Here is a 14,486-nt window from a genome sequence, read left to right as displayed (position 1 = left end):
CTGTTTGATTCCAAGAGCTTGTTTCCCTTGACAACCTAGTGTTCCTGTTGACCAGAGAGACTGGCTGAGAATTCTTTTCAGATGCACTCAAAAGTCTTGCTTAACATTTCTGGGGTATGCCCAAGGCCTTTATGGGAAGGCTGCTTCCTCATTCAGAAGAGGTACCGGTTTCTTGCTGAGTGTGAGGGGTTTATCAGAAAATTTTTTAAAACCTACTTTTTGTGTAGGACAACTTAATCGGTATTAGTTGTTGCTTTTTGGTACACTTTTTGTTGTCTATAGTAGTTGTGTCTTTGTACATTCAGGGGACATTTTCAGGGAGCCTGCTGTGGGTGAAGAAAACCATAGGGGCTATAGGGGATGAGAAGTCCAATGAGTCTTGGGATGTACCCTCAGGGACCTTCCGCGATCCCTGGTACATTAGGATGGTATTCTAATACAAAATGGAATCTGAAAAGGGCCAGAGGAAAGGCTCAGGTAAACTTCTAGGGAAGTTATTCATCATCATCATCATCATCGTCATTATTATCTACAACAGTAAACATTTCTTGAATTCAGGGGCTGTGCTTATCACTTTATAAAGAACATCTCAGTTAATCTTCAGAATCCTTTGAGGTCAGCACTTTTGTTATCTCATGTCAGTGGAGAAAACAAAACTGTGGAAATTATACAAGATTATACAACCGTCAGTGGCTGAACCAGGATCTGAGCACTGGCTGTGAGTGCAAACTCTCACTTGGAGGCACTCTGCTGTGATGCTTCCTTGGTGATTGGTTAGGTGGAGAGGTGTGTAAAGGCAGAGAAATGGAGAGTGAGCCTGTGTGGGTCCTGTCAATAGGAGTTTGTTTGGAGTATCTATGCGTAAGGGCTAAGAAGGGGTCAGGGATAGAGCTAGACTGGGGGTAGCTTTGGATTGGTTAATTACAAGCTAATTCAGTGGATGGTTATGAAACACTTGCCATGAGGAAAGATGAATAAGATATGGTTTCTAGTCTAGGGAGGGGCACAGACATGAATACAAGGTGAACAGTTCAGCATCGCTAAAAAGCCTTGAGGAATAGGTAAGATTCCGTAAGAAGTTTAAGGAATGATAGGTTTTGCAAATTTTTTTCCTTGGCTTCCAAAAGAAATCCACCCAAGGCCTATTCTTTGCCCTCTTTTCTTTTTGCTTCGACCGTGATATGTCCAGAAGATTTATTCTCATAGACTATTACTGATAGATACTGCGTTGATTTGATGCCAGGGTTTTCTATTCTGGGATACGATGCTTCTAAGGAAGGCAGAAATAAAGTCATTTTGGGGAGGAAGAAGGAAGAAAAAGAGACAAGGCTGGATCATGATAGACAGTTTAATTTTTAGGCTCTTTTTAAGAGTCTTAGACAGCTCTTTTATCTGTGATGGGATGTAATTGTTTACCCAGAGCAGGGCCTTTTCCAAGTGTCTGAGTGTCTTAAAGTTGTCTTTATAATCACCCTGCAGCACACCTTTCTGTCAAAAGCCAGAAATGAAGGCACTTTGGGCCCATTGTTTTGTTTTGTCTGATGTGAATGAACCCCAGTGACAAGCTCCTCTCTGGCTAACACCCTCGCATCGAGGCTGCTCTGGCTTTGATCCCTTCTGGTTGTTAGAAGTCCTTGGCATCCTCATGCCCTCCCCCGTCAAACACACTGTTCCACATTTTGTGGTTTCCCAGAAGCGCCCCGGCAGTATGGTGCATGGTGCCTTACATCAGCAGATGGGGATGACTCACTTTCTGGGTGCAGCACTGGCCAGGAATTGGCGCCCCTTCCTGTGTTGATTCATGGTGGATGCTTCATAACTTAGTTTGTCATTTAGGGTTTGGTCAGGGTGCCTGGGAGAATTAGGCTCCCTCTTCTCTCCCCAACCTCCTCCTGCTACTCAAAGGTGCACACTACTTAGATCTAAGGGTGCAGGTGGGCTTGAACTGAAAATGCATCAATCCTATATGTCTGGTGACAAGATCCTGATACCCTTTTAACAGTCTTTTCCAGAAAATAATGAAATACTAGTCAACAACCAGCATTTGCCGGATGCTAGCTCTCTGTTGGATCCTGTTGGTGGGCAGTTGGTGTGGGCTCCACAGTGGCCTACCAGGGGTCAACTCCCAGCTTTGCCACTCACTAGCTATGCAAATTTGGAAGATCACCTCCCCTCTTAGCACCTTACTTTCTTTATCTGTGAAAGGTGTCTTTAAGAACATGTCCCATCAAGCTCTAGAGAGCATCAAATGGGGGTGACAGACCTTTGGCACTTCACCTAGTGTGTGGCACCTAATCAGCATTCCATAACTATTAGTGAATTGAAATCCTGCCAATAATACTTGCCATGGATATTATTATCATCATACCCATTTATAGATAAGGAAACTGAGAATCAAAGAGGTTAAGTGACTTGCTCAAGGACAAAGAACAGATAAGTGTCAGGAGCTAGGGCTGAACTCACCTCTCCTCAATCTGAGTCCATTCCGCACATTTTTTTTGGACAGAGCTCTGCCTTCCCAGCCTGTGGAATACATACAAAACTAGCCACATTCCAGATCCTGCTTAATGATACATATGCTATCTCTTTATGTGGGCACTGTGCAGTACAATTAGTAACTTTAAAGATGGTGTTCAATATATAATTTCTGCCAGCCTCAGTTTCCACATCTGTAAACTAAAGCTTTTGGGCTAAGGGAATCACCGAGATTCAGGACTCCAACCCAGGAGCACGGCAACCCAGTCTGGGAGTCTTGGTCCCACTAGCTGTATGCATTTGTGTGTTCACTCATCTGAGTTTTAGTTTGGTTATTTGCACAATGGGAATAATATTTTCCATAACAGAGTAGTTAGAAGATTGGAAAGTGTGAGGAAAGTCCTTAACACATAGTAGGTTCTTAAGATATGACAGCTGTCACTGAAATTTCTATGGCTTATCTATGACCTGGAAACAAGCCTCCTTACCTCTCCTTTTTAACTTGGAAAAAAAGCATGCACTATATTTTATTTAATGTTTACTTTCTAGGGTAGGAACTGTCTAACATTGTGGTCAAAAGTGCAGAACCTAATTTAGATGGTCTGGGTGCAAATCCTCATTTTACCACTTGATTAGTTAGGTGACTTCTGGCAGATTGCTGAACCTCTCTGTGCTTTATTTTCCTATGCATTAAGTAAGGAGACTTTTCCACATAGGATTGCTGTGAGAAGTGAATGAGTTAATTTGCATGGGGTGCCTAGAATAGACCATAGTCTTTAGTAAGTTCTCAATACACGTTAGCCTTTGTTATTCTAATGTAGGTATGTACATTCAGCAGCCCCATATTCATAACAAGTGAGCAGAACTCAGGTCCAAGAAGGGTTCAATATGTTCTCTGAATTCTGCAGCAGTGTTTGGCTGCAATTCTTTGTTTTCTCTCAGGTCTCATTTAATAAGCTTTGACCACTCCCCATCTTCCTACCCTGGGCTCATCCTAGGATTTCCTAGGATTTGATTCTTTTAAAATTAGCCATGGAAACATTAACAGAAGAGAAAACAATACCAAGGGAGATTTTGCTTGCTCATGTTTTTCCTCCACCTCTGCCCATGCGTGGAGGTACAAGGGACCATCCCCACCTTACGTCCCTCTGTCCATCTTCATCTGCTCCCCTGGCCCGGGCAGCAGAACCTCAGCTACCAATGGCCTTTGTCCAAAGAGTAGAATGCTTATGCACTGGCCTCGATTCAATCTGCTTTGCTGAGTAAAAGTGAGGTGGTGGGGTGCTTACTCTCTTCATTCCTCCTTTACCCAGTTCAGAGGTGTTTTGCCCCAGGAGGAAGATGTTTTCCTAATGTGTTGGCTTCCGAAGTTCACCTCTTAATTCCAACTTTCATTAAAAAATGTTTGTATACAAGGGGGTAAATGATACATGTAACTATGTCTCTATCCATCCTGATTCATGGACTGTGCTGCCCAAGGATATGGCAGATACATTTCCAGGAGAAGAATGAGACACCGGGGCCCATTGCTTTTAGGATGAGAGGAGGAAACAAGCCACATCTTGCAATCACACAGACACCTCTGCTGCAGCAACTCTGAGGTGGGAACCATGGCACTTTGAAGGCTGCATTCCCTTGCCTGGTAAGCCCTTGATGTGGGGAGCCTTGGGCCCTCCTAGGTGCTTAGCATTGGCTCAAGAGCAGTTGATAGTGGTCCTAGAAAAGATACACCTAGGAAAGTTGCAGCGTGAGTTAAATTAAGTCCAGCCTTGTTGGGGAAGTGGGGGTGAGGGTCCAATTAGTAAGAGGCAAGTTGAGGCAGGGAGCAGTTCTAAAGGAGACCGCTGGGTCATCAGGCCATGAGCTTGGAGTCATTGGGCAGCTCTAATGAATTCTTCAGCCTGCACACCTGGCCTTGATCCTGAGCACCTCCCACCTGGCACCCACATCTCCTATGTGGGCAGTGACTTTCTGCTCTGGAATTTCCTTTGGAAGCCTCATTGGGAAAGTCATCCCAACTCATATTTTTTTCTGGGGTTTCATTGTTGCCTAACCTTAAATTATACCAGCTGGGATTGTCTTGAAATGTTTCCTTCAGAACCATGTTGTTCTCCTATATAAACGCTGACTTGGTGGAGTCATTACTGGGTCATCCACTATTTAGTGAGTTGCTTTCTCCTATTTGGGAGCACATTGCCTGGTCTGTATGCAGTGCTTAAAGGGACAGAAAACAGGAAGGTAAGCTGGTAGCCTTCATGTTTGGATTTGGAGAAATGAGGACTTCTTTGGCCTTGACCATAACATTGGACTTTAGTAAATGGTGCTTCAGTTCTTGTTCTTTCAGTGCTAAATGCATGAGTCAAAAGTCTAAGGCATAATTCTCAATCATCAGCATCAGTACCATTTGAGATACTGTTAAAAATGTACAATTCCGGGCTGGGCGTGGTGGCTCATGCCTGTAATCCCAGCACTTTGGGAGGTTGAGGTGGCGGATCACGAGGTCGGGAGATAGAGACCATCCTGGCTAACACGGTGAAACTCTGTCTCTCCTAAAAAAGTACAAAAAATTAGCTGGGCTTGGTGGCGGGCGCCTGTAGTCCCAGCTATTTGGGAGGCTGAGGCAGGAGAATGGCGTGAACCCAGGAGGCAGAGCTTGCAGTGAGCCGAGATCGCGCCACTGCACTCCAGCCTGGGCGACAGAGTGAGACTCCGTCTCAAAAAAAAAAAAAAAGTACATTTCCAGACCAGCTGTATAAGCATGTTTGAGGAAATCAGTACTTTAACAAGCCGTGTAGTTATTTAAGTGTGAGAGCTGCCCAATAACTTATGGCACAGACTTACTGGACCTCTTAACTCAGCAGTGTTGCCCTTCTGAGTAGTCCCCAGGGGAATCCTCTGCTTTCTCTGTAGCAGTTCTGAATCTCCTCTCATGCATCTTCCCTTTAGCACCTGAATACCCTCCATGGTGGCAAGACTTGCTTATTTGACTTTTAAACAGTCCAAATCATTCAGGGCCACAGCTGAATCATCAAACTGGTTACTACCACTTCTGGTCAGAAAGAAATGGTGGCAGGTAAGGAGAGGGCTTTTTTCATGTCTCATACAAATGGCCTCTGAAGACAGTTCCCAAAGAGGAGTCCCGGAGATAATTTGAGCTCTAGCAGTCTGGTTGTAGTAAAGTTGTGGAGCATCTAAGCCTGCATTCCTTTGGTTAAATTCTGTTTTTATAAAAGAAGAGCTCTTGGCCAACATGGTGAGACCCCATCTCTGCTAAAAATACAAAAATTAGCTGGGCGTGGTTGTGCACACCTGTAGTCCCAGCTACCCAGGAGGCTGAGGCAGGAGAATTGCTTGAACCCAGGAGGTGGAGGTTGCAGTGAGTGGAGATCACGCCACTGCACTCCAGCCTGGTGACAGAGTGAGACTCCATCTAAAAAAATAAAAAATACATTTAAAAAAGAAGAGCATCTTCCAGCCATGCCTTAGTCCCATCAGGAAGCCCCTCTCCAAAAAGTGATGTCTTACTAGAGCAGAGAGAGAGATTTCCAGAATTATGAACACTATTGGTCAACAGTTACACCCCAGCCTTCCCACCACTGACTGCTAGGCCAATTCTGGATTTGTGAGATGTTCTGTCTCTTCTGATATTGTTATCCTGAGATGTTATAGTCATGAGGAAGTAACATAAATGCCTTTTATATGGTTGGTGGAAGGTTTAAAAACAACTTAGTAATTACAGAAAGCTGGAATAAAGACTCAATATGGGAATGGAAACCTTGTCCCCAAATCCTAGCCTCGCCCCTCTCCACTTGCGTGTTCCCAGGCACATCACCTAGTCCTCAAGCCTGGAGGAGGCAGTCACAGAGTTATCATGAGGATGTAAGAGGCTCCTGGACTTGATAGTACCTAGCATGGTTTCCTCCTCACAGTAGGTTTTGTAATGAGTGTTGGTTGCATCTGAATCCCACCAGTTTAACGCATTAAGTCTGAGTTGAGCATCTGTGTGGAGGAAAGGGGATAGAGGAAGGGAAGAGGAGAGTCTTTATACAAACGGACTAAACTCTGCTTTGCAGAAGAGATAAATATTCAACAAAAGAACACCAAAAGGGAATGAATTGATTGACTCTAAGTGAGTCTCAAATGCACTCATGTTTCCAGAGAGATAGGAGTGGGAGGCCAAGGGTTCTTCACTCTTCCACAGAGGAGAGCATGAGGGGAATTACTGGCAGACATGATTCATCGTAATTATAGACTATTCTTTTCCATTTAAAAAGTCACTACTTTAAACATGGCTCTCAGCAATTACAAATCAATTATAACCTACAATCAGATCTTCCATTTTTAAAGTCTGTGTAGTCTCTAAACACAGACATACATCATCTTTTTTTTTTTGTTTGTTTGAGGTCAGGAGTTCAGTAAGATTATTCAACCAGGGAGTCTAAATGAAGCTAACGGGAACTAATTATCAATCAGCCCTTCTGATAGCAAACTGATGTCCTCATAAGGGATTGTTTGTTATTTCTTCCAGGCAATTTCTTTCCTCACACCCTTGGCTGTTATTTGTGTGGTGAAAATTATCCGGCGAACAGACAAGACTGAAATTAAGGAAGCCTTCTTAGGTAGAGTATTCACAGTTCCTGCTTTAGGGAATGGGGCTGACCTTAATTAGATGATCACATTTAAGAAATCTCAGTTACACCCAACTGATTTTTTCTTTTGGTCAAATTAAGCTGGGGAGGAACAAGATAAGATAAAGATAAACTTTAAGCCCAAAGAAGAGCCAATGTGCGGTCCTAAATGAAGGATGTTCAGAGACCGCCCACTGTCGCTGTCCGTTGTGCTGAATGCTCGTAACACCCCATACACACCAGAGAGCTGTGCTGCTCAGGCACAGACTCCGGGTAGCTCTTGGCAGTAAGGCAAAGTAAATCTAAATCTTCGTTGCCTCCGACTGTCCACTCTCACATTTTTGGCTACTAGGCCCACATTGTGGGCAATTCAGAAATCAACCACTGACTCCTCGACCAAACACTGTTGGCTAGAGGCAATAATAGGCAAATGCGGGTGTAAAATAAAATAGATATTACAAACAAGCTCTATAACTCATCTTAAGTTTGAAGACATTTTGGTAGTTAAGTGTTCATTATTATGTGAAGAGTGCTATGATCTTTGTCATTGATTATAACATCATTGTTATAAATTCTTCCCAAGGTGAGCCATGTCTGCAAGGGAGAAGAGTTTGACATTTCAGGATTAAATGTGTTTTTCTGGTCTTCATGTTAACCAAATCCTGAGTAAATGACAGCATTAAGAGATAGCCGAAACGACTTGGCTTGTTTAGCAAACAAAATAAACTAATCTGTAGCCAGGTTTTCAGCTTTTTGACCATGAGAAAAACCAAATCAGGTTGATTTTTTCTTTTTTTGACACGTCACCTAAAAGTTACCCAAATCTTCAGCCCAAATTTTGTTTTTGGTATGCTATATGGACTTACCATTCAATGGGATAGTAAGTCTGGAAAATGAGAGCCTTCACTTTAGGGTGTGTTTGTTTGTTAATTATTGGGCTTTGGGGAAATGAAAATGTAGCAAAATATGGTCCTTCCTTTTCCATGGTAAGGGAGTGAGTGTGAGAGCTGCATCTAGGGGGTGTGGGACAAGCAGCAGCTTCTGCCCTAAAGCAGCACAGAGAACACTTCCTATATAACCAGGCTCCTATTAGACCTTATCTACTTGAAAGGAACAGAATCCCTCTCAAATTAGCTCAAATAAATTAGGGGTTTAATTACAGGGCTCTGATAAGCAATCTCACAGACATCCAAGAAAAAGGGGGAAAAGTTCAGAGGCACCTCACAGGGACTGGAATGGGGAGCTGGGCCATCAGGAGGGGAGACCTCCCTCTTGGCTCATGACCACTGCAATGTGCCTTGCCTCTTGTCATCACACTCCCAGCCTGATTCCTCTGCCTCAACTTTGTTTCTGCTGCCCCATGTCTGGTTTATGTGAGGCTTGGGCTTGCAGTGGTGGTGATTTCTGCCACAAATCTGTCTGCCTGTTCAACTTCGATGCCCACCCACCAAGCTTCACTGTGTTTCTTGGTCCAGACTTCCTAGACAGAGTCTCTGGCTCAGCTCATTTCTACAGCCTGGACACAGAAGCCATGAGTCCCTGGCCAGCCTGTCCATGCCCTCCCTCAGGTCAGGTGTGTACTGCAGGCTGCCCTTGCGTGGCTTGGACTTTTGGTCACAGGTTTCAGTCTCCTCAGCTGAGGTGGAAAAAGGTCACATTCTCCAAGGATGCAGGTAGGTGTCCCTCCACACATGGCTTGAGTGGCCGGGCAGTGTTTGGATGGATATCACCATAGTCTCCAAAAAGTGCTGTTGGGAGCTCCCTCAGTTCATTTGGAAATCCCTTTAGTTCATTTTTTATTCTAGTGGCTCCCCTGGCATGGAGTCTCAATATAAGTGACTGTGGGTGAGAACTGTCTTTCATGGTTATAGTTCTCATTGTCGGCTGGGTTTTGGAGTGCAGCTGCTGTCACAGCAGTAAGTAGCTCACAGTTGCCTTCTCCAGACTTTTCATTCTCAGCTAAATCTCCCTTAGGGTGACATTTCAAAATTGAACATCATACTCTGTCTCCTATATGTTAACAGAGAAGGTGGAATTATTGGATGTTCTGTTTGCCCAAATAAATGACAGCCTGCCCTACAAAAATGATGAACAGCTTCCCATTGTGTGTAGAGTTTTTTTTTTTTAATCACTACTTTTAGGAAGCCTTGGAAGTAGGGGGTGGGAATGGGTGATCTTTAAAAGCCAAGGAAAGAAAACTGGGTGTAGATTTTCCAGTGTTGTCTGGAATTCAGGACTCTATCGACCAGGAGGTTTAGTTCTCAGCATGCTTCTTTACTCAGACTTTAACCCAGGCTTCCAAACCTGGATCCCAAGTGCTGCCCTCATCTCCAGGTAAACAGTGGCCATGTTTGTGCATCTGGCATTGGATGAGAGGAGTGAGGTTTGCCCCATGCAGCATTGGGCTGTTAGGAATTCAGGCTGCAGAACAGTCAGGTCTGTATAATAGAGAACTCTGTTATAAAAGCACGATAGTGCTGAATTTCCTACAACAACAAAAGTAACAACAAAAGCCCTCTAATCCCCTGGAATGCTTATAACCAGTAGCGTCCTGAGTACAGGCTGCTTACAAGCCGACTCACGGGACATGTTGCTTTGAAATTTTTTATCAGACACAGTATGGTTTGTCTTTTTGACTCTTCTCTCAAACCCACAGTGCTGTGGGATGCTGTAAAAAGAGAACAGCCCTTATGAATCAGACCCACTGGGTTATTGTTAATGAACAAGTATTCCTGATGGGGGCCATTTATTTTCCTGTTTGTCCAGCCTTTCATGGGTCTGATCCCAGCACAGCCTTCTCTCTGGTATCAATGAGGGGGCTCCTGCATTGATCCCTGGAGGGTTGTGCTATTCCAATAAAAATATTAAGCAGTTTGGGTTCCTTCTAGAATGCTGAAATGACTTCCATGTTAAATATCATCACCAGCTTCCTACCTTTCTGTTTCCTTCAGGTGTTTGGATTAGACAGGAAAGTTGCCAACTGTAGGTGGTTATATCATATCCATACATTTTCCAGCTCAGCTATTTCAGACTTTTTAAAGAACTGCTCTGTGCTGTGATAAGCCCACCAGGCTCAGAGGCTGGGGAAGTGATCCATGTGGCTGTGTATGAAGTTCACCAAGATTTACGTGGGGCGATAGGGAATTGGCTAGGGATGCTTGTTCCCAGAGAGGCCATGCTAGGACCAGGATGAGAATGAGTCCAGCCCCACTGGGAAAACAGCAGTGAGCGTGGCAGGCCAGCCCTAACAGAGAAAAGACCACAGTAATTTTGCAGCAATCTCACAACCCGTTAATTATCAGGGTTTGTGGAGAGAATATGGCAAAGATATCCCAGACAATTTGCTCTCCCCTCTTGGAGACAGGCCTCTCCACAGCGCTCTGAGCTTGCCAGAGAGAAGGGAAGTTGACATTTGAGGAAGGAAGGATCTATGTGTTCAGAATGCAATCAGTGGATCTTTCCAAGTTCCCTCATATTCAGTTCCAATTTCTGCACCCCCATTGCATGCTCAGTGTTTTAATGGCAGTGCTGTGCGGCTGATTCACGCTCTGCCCTCCAAGTCTGTGGCCTGTCCCTCTTTTCTGCCGCACTCAGATATGGCCAGTTGCCCCCATCTCACACTTAGGTGATTTGTTTCCATTTGACAAGGATGTTCATTTGAATGTGTCCTTCCCATTCTCTCTGCTTCAGATAACTTGTTAAAAGCAGGTGGGTTGTGTTCCCATCTCCGTGGCTCGTACTCTTGGTGACCATGTTGGCCATTCCACAGTACTGTCTGCTCATAGAACAACACATTTGTCTCTCTCGATGGGCCGTGAATTGCCCTAGGCAGCTCCTTCCTGAAAATGCCCTCATTCACTGCTATATTCTTATATAAATCTCAGCTAGTATTGAACAGTTAATATTTGCCAAAGGGAAATGGTAGCTCACATGCTTTATTATTCAACAAAGCACTGGAATGGGGCATCAATAGGTTTGTATTGCTTCTGTGAGGCATTTGACCTTCTATCACATTGATGGTGATGACTCTGCCTTTTATGCACTCTCGATAAACCACAGGAGAGAAGTGCAAGATTTTTGCAGTGAAAGCTCTGTGACTCATGTTACCTGCCGCCTTCGGGACAATCTGTGCTGCACCTGGCAAAGTCTTCCCAAACTGTTTGGAGAAAGTCCCTGTGCTCTGTATGGTCAAATAATATATCCCAGAAGTTCTCGCTGTTTTAGATGGCAAAAAGCACCGCCTGGGCAGACCTTCTCCAAACCCAGTGAGGCTTTTGGACTCTGCACCTTCGCAGAAACAGTGATTTGTTTGATAACAAATGGACAGCTGTCGGCCGGTGATGGGTCAATAATGAGATAATTGCCGAGTAGGAATGTCCTTTTCTGCAGTAGGATTCCAGCAGCTGCTCTGAATAGAATTATGCCTGAGAAGGTTGCCAGGAGGAAATAAAAAAAGTTATGTTTCTTGCTACCAGTAAAAGAAATTCTACATGCTGTGGTATTAAATCTGTTCATATCAGGCCAGAAAATGATAGATGAGCTCCTCTGTCATTGTGAAAATTTCAGTCAAGGAGGAGAGATAAATTTCATGTCACAGGGGCCTAGGATTTTATGAGTCACTCTCCAAAGTCCTGGCATAATTATATTTTGCTCTAGCAACCCAAACGTATCTCTGTTTTCAAAGTATTCGTTCATATTTCTATGGTCATTAAATAGTATTATAGTATTATAATGCAACAGTGATGATGATGATAATGATGATGATGATTTTGATTTGAGAGCCAGCTTGCTATTTTTCTGTCTGTTGGTTTTGTTTTGTAGCGGTGTCCTTGGCTCTTGCTTTGAATGGAGTCTGCACAAACACTATTAAATTAATAGTGGGAAGGTAAGTTCCAAGAAGAATGAAATGGTGACTTAGACTATCAAGGTAATCTATATAGGAAGCTGGGGCAGAGGACACTGGATGGGACAGATTTGAGCTCATCTAGTCTCCCTTAAATCGTTGTCCTTCTGAGCTTTCCATCCTTAGCACAGATCTTTCCTTTGAATTACGAACTCACTATTTTAGAAAGCAGATCAGTAGCAAGGAAGTGACCACTGACCATACTTTCTTGTGAGACAAGCAGATCACTGTCAAGGAAGGGCCACTGGCCATACTTTCTTGTGGGACAAATCTCACTGCTGGCGTTTTCAGATCCTTCCCCTGCCAGCCCAGGGCCTTCCTTGACACCCAGTCACTTGTCAGTTTTGGCCTCTAATAAATAAGTAGGATTACTTACCTATCATTCTCTTCAGGAAGAGACATATGGATTGGCATTTGAGCCTTGGCTTATGGCACATTTCTCTTACTGCCCCTGATTTCTGTTTTCCATTTATCTTTCCTTCTCTTCTGACTGCTCTGGTGAAGAGCTGGTCTCTACAGATGTGAGCAGTCAAAACATCTAAATTCAAGACCTAACTAACTCTAGCTGGCTGTTGGCCTGGGACACACTAGATCCCCTCTCAGAATGTTAGTATTTATTTTATCTACTGGATGCAGGCCAGGGACTGAGGGGGCAGGAGATAGATAAAAATCAGGCAGTACATGGCCTGTTGCTGCTGTGTTCCCTTAACTTTGTGTGCCCTGATCAGTGCTCACTCTCAGGCCTCGCCCCTCTGAGGTTCTGGTGCATTAGGTGGACATCCATACTTGGAGAAACACTGGCTGAGTACCAGAGAGACAGTACCCCAGCTGTTCTGGTAGACTGCTTAGGCCCCACCTGAGTTGCAGAGCTGAAGGACCAGTGATCAAGACTGTGACCTGGAGTGCTCAGAAAGCAGGCATTGTGTTTCCAACATTAGCTAAGCTTCACCCGTGGTAGGTGCTCAGCAAATATTAGTTGAGTATGAATGTGAGGTGATATGCCATCACCCACCTGTGTGAGGACCCTCATTCGAGTGAGGCAGTAAAGCATGGGGTGAAGTGTGTCAGCATGAAGATCCAGGCACTGGTATTCAGAGCTTGTCCTTGCCACTTACTGGATATGTGTGACCTTGAGCAATGAAGAGCCTTCATTTTTGCACCTGTAAAATACAGACAGCTCCAGGCTCTGCCTCAGGGTTCTCCTAAGGATTATATGGCACCATGGGTGTGTGGAGCTTAGCACTGTGTCTGAAGCCCAGTAAGCACTCAGGACTTCCTGCAGCTGTGATTGCTGCAGGAGGCTCGACTTCAGGCCCAGGGCCACCCCATGTGCCTCTAGAGGTCTCTTTCCCATGTCCTAGACCAGAGAGGCCAACCTGGGGCACTGTGTCTTCTGCATCATGGAGCTGGGTGTTCAAGGTCTCTCAGTGAGGCCAGGTGAGGCCTGCCATTTCAGGAAGGGCAAGTGGCCACCCAAATGCAGGATATATGGACACGAGGAGCCTGGAGTCTTGGATCCCAGAGGCAACCTCTGAAATAGATCAAGCAGTAGAGTGGTAGATTAATACAATTACTTATTTATTGTTCTCTTCAGGATGAGACCTATAGATTGGCATTTGAGCAATCCATGCCAATATCCAACAATAGAGCTGTAGATCAAGACAGGAAGTAACTTTTAGTCCACGGGTGGCATGAAGTCTTCCTTTTCACACCTGTCAAACAAGGAACTTGGGCCAGAGGACACTGCTTAGGTGCCTCCTGTAAGTCATGTCACTCTATCCTCAGGACCTCAGCTTTGGGTCAGTATTGATTTCCCCCTTCTACAGATGTGGAAACTGAAGCTGGGGGAGACCAAGTGACCTTCCCAAGGTCATAAAGTGAGTAAGTGGTATGTGGGAGTGCCAACTCAGATTTCTCTGACACCAAAACCTGGGATTCTCCCCAAATGGCTGTGTCTAGAGTATTCCGTGGGGAGCTCCAGTGTTGACGGCCAAGGGGGCTGAGGAATGAGCTGGGGGCATTGGGGAGTTGGGAGGGTCAGCTTGGGGTCATTTGTGATGGCAGCATTTTATATTGAAAATGTCCATGGTGTCTTTTGTAGACCTCGCCCCGATTTCTTTTACCGCTGCTTTCCAGATGGAGTGATGAACTCGGAAATGCATTGCACAGGTGACCCCGATCTGGTGTCCGAGGGCCGCAAAAGCTTCCCCAGCATCCATTCCTCCTGTAAGTTCATGGCTGGGATGCTCTTAATGCCCCCAGTCATGTTTCCTGCTCACTGTCTTTGGGAATTTAGGTGCAGAGAAAAGCACTGGTACGGGAATGTTAAGCGCAGTTCATTTTTCTTCACTTTACAGTGTTTGGCTTAAAAACAAGATTATTCAACAGGAAGTAATAAGCCTGGGATGAGGCTCTGGAGCTTATAAAACATTGTATGTGTTGCTTTCATCAGCTTGGCAGAGCGTAACATGTGATGCTTT

General features: G+C 44.6%; 1 protein-coding gene across 11 annotated transcripts in view; it reads left to right on the top strand.

Moving 5' to 3' along the window:
• Positions 1–14,486, top strand: part of PLPP4 (phospholipid phosphatase 4) — a 148,785-nt gene that overhangs the window by 53,065 nt on the left and 81,234 nt on the right. For 3 of the 11 annotated variants that reach the window (XM_055247073.2, XM_055247049.2, XM_063625676.1), the window contains exons 3-5: positions 7,004–7,094; positions 11,925–11,988; positions 14,108–14,232. The exons of 3 other annotated variants lie outside the window; for them this stretch is intronic. In XM_055247073.2, the coding sequence (XP_055103048.1) occupies positions 7,004–7,094; positions 11,925–11,988; positions 14,108–14,232 (280 nt within the window). Of the gene's footprint in view, positions 1–60; positions 162–3,954; positions 4,118–5,421; positions 5,549–7,003; positions 7,095–11,924; positions 11,989–14,107; positions 14,233–14,486 lie in introns of those variants that run through there. 5 more of the 11 variants (XM_063625692.1, XM_055247056.2, XM_063625720.1 and 2 more) reach the window with 5 other exon arrangements.

The sequence above is a fragment of the Symphalangus syndactylus genome, chromosome 2, assembly GCF_028878055.3.
Source record: "Symphalangus syndactylus isolate Jambi chromosome 2, NHGRI_mSymSyn1-v2.1_pri, whole genome shotgun sequence".
Taxonomy (NCBI): Eukaryota; Metazoa; Chordata; class Mammalia; order Primates; family Hylobatidae; genus Symphalangus; species Symphalangus syndactylus.
This window is presented reverse-complemented; position numbering and strand designations above follow the sequence as displayed.